General features: G+C 37.9%; 1 protein-coding gene across 4 annotated transcripts in view; it reads left to right on the top strand.

Moving 5' to 3' along the window:
- Positions 1-8,387, top strand: part of Task7 (TWIK-related acid-sensitive K[+] channel 7) — a 92,020-nt gene extending 83,633 nt beyond the window's left edge. For all 4 annotated transcript variants that reach the window (XM_067139242.2, XM_067139239.2, XM_067139243.2 and 1 more), the window contains one exon: positions 6,250-8,387. In XM_067139242.2, the coding sequence (XP_066995343.1) occupies positions 6,250-6,514 (265 nt within the window). In that variant the 3' untranslated portion in view covers positions 6,515-8,387. The remainder of the gene's footprint in view (positions 1-6,249) is intronic.
- The last annotated feature ends 3,665 nt before the right edge of the window (positions 8,388-12,052 follow it).

The following is a 12,052-nucleotide window of genomic DNA, read 5'->3' as shown; positions in this document are numbered from 1 at the left end:
CCAGAAGAAAGGGTTTCCATAATAGGAGCCAGCAACGGCTCTTCACGTTGGGACTTGACTATATCATGAAATAATAAAGGAGTATCAGTTAGAATAGCACTTATGCTAGAAGGTATGGAAATAGAAAGCGAAGGTCTTTCCTCCGGATCAACAGAAATAGAATCGCCGGAAAAATTCGGCTTAAGCCAACTGCGACTACATTCTCGGATCCTCGAATATGTCGCACGTAAAACTGAAAAGCTGAAATCCTAATTGCCCATCGGGCGATGCACCCGGTACGTCGGGGCCTAGCCAAAACCCAGCTCAGAGCCTGATTTTCCTTTGAAGTTCAGTACTACAGTATGTATTCCACCAAAATCGTATTATACTGCCCCCATTATTCCCTAGCTAAGCCCTGCCAGTGAGCGAGAGATCCCCAGGTGGACCGTTCGTTCATGGCTATCGTTTTCTAGAAGCATTTAAGGGAAAAAGGGGTTGATGACCATGCAAAGATAATAAATTTTAAAAACAACACTATAACATTATTGACATAAGCATATCACAAAAAATTATCCTTGATGGTTTTTTTGTTGTACAATGAACTTTCATAATATTTCTTTTCTTCCGCAGTATTTGAGAATCACACGTATCTCTCGACCTCCAGCCTTATTGTTCTGGAATGAAAATCAAAGAAAAATTAGGCCTCTACCGCCTTTTAAAATTAAAATATTTGGCTGAAAGAATTCAAATACTTTAACGAAGGGTTTTACAAAATAATTAGACAGCTGTCTCGCTGATGGTTCTACAATAAAAATAGTTAAAGGTTTCATGAATTAACAGTAGTCTCAACACGTGGTTTAAGCTGAATTCTAATAAATTTCAACATTTAATGTATATAACATTTGTCAATTACATCAATATAAGCTTTAACAGAAATCAAAATTAATTTCAAAATCTCATAAATAATAATAATAATAATAATAATAATAATAATAATAATAATAATAATAATAATAATAATAATAATAATAATAATAATAATAATAATGTGTGTGTAAATAGGATTTTTTTTCCATGTATCTTGATTGAATATTATTATTATTATTATTATTATTATTATTATTATTATTATTATTATTATTATTATTATTATTATTATTATTATTAACCTTTATCCTTGTTTGAGTAACATGTTCTTTACCATTACACGATCGTGTTTCTAATTTATGTATCTCTCTGAATTATCCACATGGCAATTATCATTTACATTTTTAAATAATTATCCTTCTATTAATTACTGTGACTCATTATCACTAGAATTTAAGATAATTATGCCGTTTGTGAATATTTAATTCCGACATTTGCATGGCATTCACATTTCAAATTAATTTAAAATGTCTCGAAATTTAAACATAAATGGGTTGGAAATTTTTGTTATCCACGTGTAAGCTAATTAAATAATAATTTACTTTACTAAACATGGTCACGTCAACATTCAGTAGAAGATAAATTCGTGTACGGAAATTACTCTTTCATCAATAGTGACTAGTGATCGAAATTAGGGATATCACTTGGGTTGAAATATTCTTCTCACAATGATGGAGATTCATCTAAAATTTGGAGATATAGTTGCAACTATCGCGTCCGTGAGCCTCAATCACATTATTATTATTATTATTATTATTATTATTATTATTATTATTATTATTATTATTATTATTATTATTATTATTATTATTATTATTATTATTATTATTATTATTATTATTATTCTCTATCCGTGAAATACACACGCAACACGTGCTCCACTTACAATAAGTTCCCTTGTGCTCCCAATGACACAAGAATAAGTCAATCATCATAAATAAATTCTCCAATTACTCAATTACATAATTAACATCCCGCAGGATTTGTCATATTCCAGACACTTCATGAACAGAGCACATTAAATCACACATATAAGGAATCTAAGATAAGTTATAGCTCACGAGCGTTTAATTCTCCTTTTTACCCGATCTTTAGTTAATTTTATTAATACTCAAGTGATTATTACATCTACCAATCCTCCTGAAATCTCGTAAAATTAGATGACTCGATCCTAAGGAATACAAGTGATCTTAAAAAGACACTAGGTTCGACCCTATCTCACAAGTTGTACACGTAAATTCAAGTCCGATTAATTCAATATTATAGGCAAAGAAAGAAGGTTTATCCCGTAGTCAGTGATTTTTAGATACCTAACTCATATGCATAGGAAGTCATTCAAAGACAGACTACACATCTAATCTAATAGGTTCCAAATTTCAGTCACACACATGAAACTCGACTACCATGACACCTCAAGAAATGGAAAAATGAAAGGTTTCTAACTACAGCAAAACTAAAAGATCTACGATTTAAAGAAGAAAGACCTCTAGTTTTACAAAAGATGGAAAAGAAATAAAAATTTTTAAATGGTACTCAAGTTTTAGATGAGGTTCGATCCCAGGTAGTAGTCAATCATTCCAGCATTTCCCCGGTCAGTCACCTTCCCCTGACCAGATACGCCTCACATTTTAGAAATCCATGGAGACACGGCAGTAGACGTCCCACGATGAAGTTGAGGTGTAGATTATTTAAGAATTATCCATCTTGATACACTGCGATCTTCGGGATGACTTCTGTTGCGTTCCAGACATGTAAGCTGTAACTGAGACGGAAAATGTTAAGATAGGCACAAACACACGCAGAATACTGAATATTCTCCTGGATAGTCACACTTAACTTGGTTTTTAAGTTGAATTTTACTCCATAAGAGTTTGTTAGCAATTTCCACTAAATTTGGCAGAACGGACGTCTGCTCAGACTGCAAGGTTCCTTTCCACGTGGTCACGTAGATCAGCGTCGAGTAACGTCGTAGAATAGAACAGCACAAAGTAGAACAGCATAGCATAGAGAAGCATAGAGAGTGATTTACTCGGAACATGGCTTTTTATATCCTTGGCTCGGGAGGCGTGTACTCTACGAAGACGATAATTGGCTATTGGGTCTCTTGTAATTGGCTCTGACTGTTCGAGAAGCTGGCTGTCAGTCGTTCGCGCGTGGCAGGACAGCACATGGGCTCGTCACGTGATTTACCTTGCCTTGTCGAAGCTGGATCAATACATCGCCCCTCTGAATGAAGAAAAACTGGTTCGGAGCTCACTGACTACTTCCCAAATGACAAGTTACAGCTCCCGGCAGACAATAAAACTTTTAATATTAACTTGTTGGAAATATTCTCAAGATCGCCAAATTTAACGGGGACAATACTAAGGCCCGGTTGTATAAAGACATCTGACTGGAGATCAATTAAGAACTTAGTTCTGAAAATGAACTGAGATAACGACTTCATCGCGTTGTATAAAACTGAACTCGGTTTACACATGTGTAGCTCAAATGTAATCGGAGTTCAAAAAGTGGGCGTGGCAACACCGCAAAACAAATGAAATACGAAATAGCTCGGTCCATTGGATAATACCTAAATGGTGGGATTGACCTGGCCGTGACTTTCAACAAATGAAATACGAAATTGCCGTGACTGTCGAAGAAGGAGAAGAAGATAATATTGTAATCTCGCGAAGTAAACATGGAAGAAACTTCAAAGGAGCGTTCTGCGAATTTCACACCGAAGTAAAAGGACGATCTGGTGGATATTGTACTATCAAGCTACAAACATATAATAGAAAATAAAATAACCGATATGGTGACATCAAAGTTGAAAGAGAAAGCCGTTGACTTATCAGTTTAAAGAGATCTCCAACAACCATTTGAACGCATTTGAAAACTTCCTGTAGCATAAAACCTGAGAGTTATTAGTAACATACACATGGGTGACAGGGGATAATTTCTTTTAGGATTTTGTAGTGTGTCCCTTAACTTTAGTTCCAGTCGTTCTACAACATTTTTCGATAAACGAAATCTCATTTTGGACATTTGATCACTCATTTCGATCATCGGATTCCGTCTGTGCCGAAAGACGCGAGGAGTTCATCGTGAAATCAACTCTTCTTCATCAGACGAAAAGTCGGAATAATCTGACATCCCTGCTAAAGAAAATATATATTACACAATTGCTTTGTTTTGTAAACTTGAAACATAATTTAAAATAATTAATTATTGAAGCAGTATCATAAAACTAAGTAACAAAAACGTGTTGGTATTGCAGTAGGGTATTGTTTAAATGATATTCACATAACCTCACTTCTGAAAAAATCGAGCGATCTTTAGCAATATTATTTAACTACTAACATTCAAGATATTTATAACTCACCTCGATATTATTAATGTGCGGTATTCTTACGCAGATGCGGTACAAGGAAACACTTCTCAAGTCTTCAGGTCTAGTTCAATGTTTAATATGAATGATAATGATCTGGGTTCAAGGAGATTAACCGACGAATTTTCGGCAGTCAAATCTGAACTTAGATCGAGACGAGATGATCTTAGATTAGCGTTTATACAACGGAAAATCGAAGTTCAACTTGACTGGCAGGCATTTTTCCTCGTTAAACTCAGATCAAATGTTTTATACAACCGGGCCTAAGTGAAATCGAAACAAGATGTGGCAGACCTAAGGCAGTGAACTTGCATTTGCAATAAATTGAATTCTGTAAGCTCTCAGGGTCCAGCTCCGAGGCGAATGATAATTGACGTGGAATTCGCTTCACAGGACCCTGGGTTCGATTCCTGGTCGGGTTGGGGATTTTAGCCACTTCTGGTTAATTGCTCTGGCTCGATGACTGGCTGTTTGTGTTTGTCTCACTACACACACAACACTGTGACTATCAAAGAAGACAGAAAATATGCAATAGTGAATGCATACCTCCACATAGGGTTGGCGTCAAGAAGGGCATCCAGACGTAAAACAGGGCCAAGTCTACATAGGTGATACAGTTCGCACCAGCGACCCCATCAGGGTGTGGGAAAAGTGGTGGAAGAAGAAGGTAACTGGTCTCAGACGAAATTATCCTTATATCATTATCATTTCCTGAAGACTACTGTATGGGAGTGAAAGCTAGGTGGACTCAGTATTCCTCATTCATAACTTGGAAGCAACAGACATGAACGTACAGAGAATGATCGCTGGTAAAAACGGATGAAGACAACGGCAGGAGAGTCCTCACAAGGGAGGTGAAGACTAAATTAGAAATGAACTTTGTGGACTAAGCTATACGCATGCATTGGATTCGGCGTTGGACTCATAACAGATCAGTGGAGGAAGAAAGGTTGCCTAAGAGAACAATGGACTCGGTAATGGACGGTAAGACATGCAAAAGTTGACCAACGCAAAAATAGTTAGGCTGAGTTTTCTTATTATTAAAAATAAGGGTACCGGGCGAGTTGGCCGTGCGGACAGAGGCGCGCGGCTGCCAGCTTGCATCCGGGAGACAGTGGGTTCGAATCCCACTGTCAGCAGCCCTGAAGATAGTTTTCCGTGGTTTCCCATTTTCACACCAGGCAAATGCTGGGGGCTGTACCTTAATTAAGGCCACGGCCGCTTCCTTCCAACTCCTAGGCCTTTCCTATCCCATCGTCGCCATAATACCTATCTGTGTCGGCGCGACGTAAAGCCACTAGCAAAACAAAATAAGGGTTGTTGAACTACATGATGCCACAGAGAAGATTGGGAAGACGCACAGAGGCTTGAAGACTGAACCCTGAAAGGCATAACAGTCTATGCCGAAGATGTATGTATGTATGTATGTATGTATGTATGTATGTATGTATGTATGTATGTATGTATGTATGTACCGAGCTCGATAGCTACAGTCGCTTAAGTGCGGCCAGTATCCAGTAATCGGGAGATAGTGGGTTCGAGCCCCACTGTCGGCAGCCCTGAAGATGGTTTCCCGTGGTTTCCCATTTTCACACCAGGCAAATGCCGGGGCTGTACCTTCATTAAGGCCACGGCCACTTCCTTCCACTTCCTAGGCCTTTCCTATCCCATCGTCCCCGCAAGACCTATCTGTGTCGTTGCGACGTAAAGCAAATAGCAAAAAAAAATTATGTATGTATGTATGTATGTATGTATACCGGTATGTAATTATTTAAAACTAAAGCGTAAATTAAATCTTACATCAGAAATAACTACTAAGTGTATTCCTGTATGTTAAATAGAAATGACGGATATTAGTTATGTTCTTCCTCTCCCCACGATCCGCAAATATATATATATCAGTTTCATTACAGTCTCCTGTCACTCCATGCACTATGGAACTTCCTTTATTTGTTTGTTTTTAATTTTTGCAGGAACGCCGAAGATGTACGACGAGAGGACAACGAACTCCAGTCTGCATCACATCACGTTTTGACTCTGGATGGCGAGGTGCTTGCAGTGAATGGCAAGTTATTAGCTGGCCACGTTCTTCTAGACTGCAATGATCAGCAAGATCAAATCTCGGTGTGTTCTTGCACGTGTCTGGGTCCCGCCCGCTGCCATAATCATTTGCTTCCTTTAGAGCCCGTTCAACATCCATGTGTTAACAGCATTAAAATTAAGAGAGCATCAGTTTAGCTGCAGACAGACTAGTTGAGCAGAACCGTGTCAAGTGACTTTTACATGAAGGATGGATATTTCTATAATATACGGAATAATATGTCTCTTTTGTAACAGATTGTTGTATGACGAAGTTCATATTGAATATATTTACTGCCACACTTGTTCTTGGTTCCGTTCTAATGAACATCATATACCCGGAACAAATAAAATTCTGCGTCACCTTTGAACGTCTTGTTAGTTGTCTGCGGTCATATCAACAAAGGAGTCAATAACTCAAAACAAACCTGTCATTTGTCTGAACAGTAGGGAAAGGATTTTTAGGAAAATATCTGTTTAATGTAAATACACTACCGCTCATTAATTTCAATACACCCTGGTATTTAAGATTTACAACACAAATCAAACGTTATTTTTCACAAAGATAATTATATTAACTTACACATATATAATACAATCACAAACATTATATTTTACTTTCATCAAAGTATCCTCCTTTGGATTTAATGACTGCCTCACAAACTCGAGGCATGCTGTCAATCAGTTTTTGTAGGTATCGTGAATCTATATGATTCCGCACATCCTTAACAATATACCAGAGATGTTCCTTGCTGGATATATTAACTTCCCTGATACGTATGTCCACTTCATCCCAGACAATTTCAATGGGATTACAATCGGGGCGTTGGGACGGCCATACCATATATTTCAGTACTTTCTGTTTTTCCTTTGATGCAATGTAGTTCGTACAGTATGCCGACCGATGTTTTGGGTCATTACCCTGTTGTAAGGTGAACCCTTTCCATATTAAGCGCAATTCACTTGGTATTGCATGATACTGGAGTATGCGGTGGTACTGCTTCTGATCCATACATCCTTCTATTCTCACAATGTCGCCAACTCTATCTCCGCCAAAACATCCACAAACCATAATAGAACCTCCACCGTGTTTAACTGTAGGTAGAACACACTGCTAGGCTACCCTTTCCCCTACAAATCGGCGAACAAATATTCTCCTTTTGGTTCCCAAAATCTCGAACTTCGATTCATCGGTGAATAACACCTTCGTCCAATTTTCCGATGTCAAATTACGATGTTTTCTAGCCCATTCAAGTCTCTTCTGTTTATTCGTGGGCCTTAGAAGGGGTTTCCTTGCTGTGACACATCATTTCAAGTCGGCTTCTACCTGTCTCCTTTTTACTGTTGCAACAGATATTGTTGTCGTGTTCATTTCTACCAATTCTGCACGAACTTGGGGCGCTGTTTTGAATCTATTTCTCTTACTGGTAATTCTGACATATTTATCATCGCTTTTAGTTGTTTTACCAGGTCGTCCTGGTCGTGGAATGTCCTTATTGCTGCCTGTTGTCTTCTGGCGGTGATGGGTGTATTGCACTCCCCCTAAAGACACACTACACTGTTTCGCAATTTGGCGAACAGATAAACCTGCTTGGCTAAGTGCTACAATTGCAGCACGTTTTTCTATGGATATCTCCACTCGTGGAGCCATACTAGCGATTTGCACACTTCAACTGTCACGAAGGAACTGACATGCAGGAACCACATGTTATGTATCGTGGCAATGCTTGCCGTTCGCTGCAGATATCACATCACTACAGGGAACAACACAGGTGCACCAAATGCGGCGTCCATCGGCAAATAGGTAAACAAACATATCCGATAGATACATAACGTTTTTGTACACAACATTGTTTGTTGGATACTATTGTATCTTGATGACCACAAACAAAAATCATGACCTATGTACAACTGTTGTACTATTCCTTTGCTTCCTCAACCGTACCCACGGTATTAGACCTTAGAGAAGTAGTTGTCAATTATTGGGTGTATTGAAATTAATGAGCGGTAGTGTATACCCTTTTAAATCATTTCGGAAAATTTGTATTTAAATATATTTTAACAATATTTTTCTATAAATACATAAATTCTTGGTTTTTTCAGTTATTATTAGCAATTTGTTTTATATCTTTCAGTTTATTGGATTTTTATTTAGTGTTACTTAAGCGAGGAAGAAGCTATCGTGAGTATTCTTCTTCTTCGTAAGATATCCTTAATATAAACATCCACCGGCTCGAATGCAGAGTATATATTATTCTGTACTCTGCATACTCAGCTTGCATCTTACCTAATCTTATCGCACTTCCAGTAAGAGCCGGGCACTCCCTGTGTCCATGTAGCGATGTAATATTCGGGATGATATAGCAGCATTTTAGATTGGATAACAAAGCCCATAACTTAGGCTACTAAGGCAACGTGCAAATAACAACAGAGAGAGAGATGAGAGACTGAGCGGAGAATAACCTTTATATTCCATCTGATGCAAAGATGTAATGTGAGAAAAGACAATCCTGATACCCCCCCCCCCTTTCGATGGCTACAAGTTTAAACTTCCGTTTTCAGAAATACGTCAGTGAACTCAAAGACATTTTAGTACAGATGAGAAAATATTATGTTGCAAACCTTGTGGAAAAATCCATAAAAGCGGATCAGTGGTCTCAAGTATCGCAACAATTGCCCGGCAGCGAACATATCGCTGCAGCTTCACGTTCGCCTTCCAAACAACCGTTGTTAAGTGAACCAGGGCGCTCGTCCTCACATTCAGGTCTTAAAATTGTAATGTATCATATTATTCAGTTCTATATAGGGCTGTGAGTTTGGCTAATATTCCTCTATATAAAGTAAACGACACTGGCTTTAGTAAATTTCTTTAGAATATGAACTTCGATACTCCAGATGAATATACTTTTCGGAAGCATTTTCTTCCAAAGTGCTATGAGGAAACATTGCGAAATACCAGAGCCGTGTGCGAAAAGTAGAAAATTTGGGTGTGTTTGGACGAGACTACGAATTCTAGTGGAGAAAAGTGGGATAATTGTTAGCAAACGTTCATGTTAGCACGCATGTAAAAAAATGTCAGCTGAAAATCATGTTACCTTAGCTAGGCTGATCAGTGGATGTATGCATTTATTATGACCAAATGGTCTGAAATATGACGGTGTGTTGCTTTTACTTACGGATGTAGCGACTTACACGAACAAAGCTGCCGTCACCTTTTTTTTTCTTTTTTTTTTTTTTTTGCGAATTATCCAGAAATGATACACGTAACTTGCGTCGTACATGCTCTGCACATGGTGTGTGAAATTGTTCGAATACTTAATCCCAATGTGGAAAAATTGGTGTCGAATGGAAAGAAAATCATTAGGTCAAGAAGGAGGATCGATCTCTTCAGGGACAAAAATCCAGAACTCCCATTCCAGCCAAATCCTATAGTAGCTCGATGGAGGATATGGCCTGCCACGGTCGTGTACTATACGAAAGTTTTAGATCGGTTGTAAATAAACTGGACGAAGAAGATGCTTCCTCAATGAAAATTATTCAAAATCAATTGAAGGACAGTAATAGAATTGGCGTACATTTCTGCTAACTTGGGTTTGTTATGCGTCTGCATAAAAACAACTAGAAGCAACAACAAACCTATTGACGGAGAATCTTACAGAACTCTCTGGATCAAAGCGAAAACTTCAAAAATATTCAAATTCGTTCGTGGAGAAAAATGCGTGACATAAAGCAATGTGTCGAGCTGTCGCAGTTTTAGAAAGTGAACTGGTATACATTGAGAGTGTTACTGATATACCACTTTTGAAGTATGCCAGATTGACTTCGTATGAAGTAGAATAGTCATATTTACAATATCGGGCTTTATTTCGAGATAATCGGCTGAAAATTCATATGGAGAACTTGGAGATGGTGTTCATTGTGCACTCCAACGATCAAAAATTTTCAACAAGTGAGGAGGCGTAATGGGTAATTACTTGACATTCATTTGCACCTGAAATAATTTCCCAACTGAACAGTAATTACCGCTAGCAAATGAGCGCGCTTATTTTGTTGACATATCTGTAGCGCCAGCATGGTCTCAAAAGCTATATAAAGGATTGCTATATTTGTTGGTAAAAGTGACAAGAGAGCTAGGCAGCGTGAAAAAACTATCACAACCTTAAAACCAATTCTTTCAAATTCCTGATCCATTAATGCGTCATGGTGCCAGAACAAATTTCTTTTCGTACGGTAGTTCATAATACCCCATGAAAGTTAGGCTTATAACGCATTTTCTTCAAAATCACAAAGTTCTGTTTTCTTCGCATATTATCGACGTCTTGGAGATAGGATTTGACTCCAGCTTTCATCTCCTTATTCAAATGAATGAATGAATGAATGAATGAATGAATGAATGAATGAATGAATGAATACACTTCTCTCCCAGTCACGGATGACCACCAACTTGGGAGAGCGTATTCGTTTATTGTAATCTAAAACATTACATGTAGTTAAATTTGAACGTACTCCAAGCCAACAAACCAATAACCGAAAGCAAGATACAAAAAAGTTCAAAGATATTAAAATTCGTTAACAGTTGGATAATGTTAGTATATACTGCAAACCACATACATATTATACATGCTTATAAAAACAGCGAACAGACCCCCTCCCTCCCGCAAGTCAGGGACGACCGCCCACCGGAGGGGAGGAGAAGGTCCGCCCACCACGACCATTGCACACACATGCAACCAGGATTATTAATTACAGTAAATCGAATATATTTAACTCCACACGACCGATTGGAAACAGTGAACGGACATTCCCCCAGCCACGGATGGCCACCAACCCGGGGAAGAGACCGTCCGGTCATCGCATCCATCGCTATCACATGTCACTGGTTCTGTTCAATTTTGAAATGCCACTCACTTGTAACTGATACCACAATTCAATTATAATTTACTACCACAGACATATTCGTTAATAGTTACTTAAATATATCTTTGAACGTATACAACCTTATCCTTATGAGGTATTTCCTGGATTTTAACTAAGCTGTACAGTCCAGGACACTTCTTCAGTAACTACATGTAATTATCTCTGTTTTCTTTACATTTTTTCCAAATACCTCTAATAATATTAAATAATTTTGCTATTTTTTCCGGTTCCTTCCATTCTCTGTTTAATAGACTTGAAAGTGTGTACAGTTCATGTTCACTTAGAATTTTATCTCACTCTTTCCTTTCTATGTATTTCTCTCTAATATTTCTTGTTTCTTTACCGTCCTTAATCAAATGTGCCACTTCCATATTTGAATGACATAAAATACATTTATTTTCGTCCTTTTTTTCTCTTAAAGCTTTATTTTTATACACTCCCATCAACTACCAGATTATTCCTCTCATTTCCCTTTTTGTTAACATTTGTGTCCTTATAGTCATGTTCTCACTTATTTTACAAAATTCTATTAGTGTTCTCTTGCTGTTACATTCTGCCCTAATTGTTTGTCTTTCAATATCTTTCACTCTTTGAAATACTTTCTTATGCAATCTCCTGTCATCCCTTGAAATATTACTTACCCAGTATGATCTCAATCCTATGTACTCTAGAAGTTTCTTCACCCCATCCACCCAGCAGCCTTCGTTTAGATGTTTCATTTGGTGCTGATAGGTTATGTCTAATATTTCACCACCTCCCCCCCCCCCGTCCTTAATCTCA

This window comes from Anabrus simplex, chromosome 2 (assembly GCF_040414725.1).
Source record: "Anabrus simplex isolate iqAnaSimp1 chromosome 2, ASM4041472v1, whole genome shotgun sequence".
NCBI classification, from domain to species: domain Eukaryota; kingdom Metazoa; phylum Arthropoda; class Insecta; order Orthoptera; family Tettigoniidae; genus Anabrus; species Anabrus simplex.
Note: the sequence above shows the minus strand (reverse complement) of the source record. Positions and strands in the feature narration are given on the sequence as shown.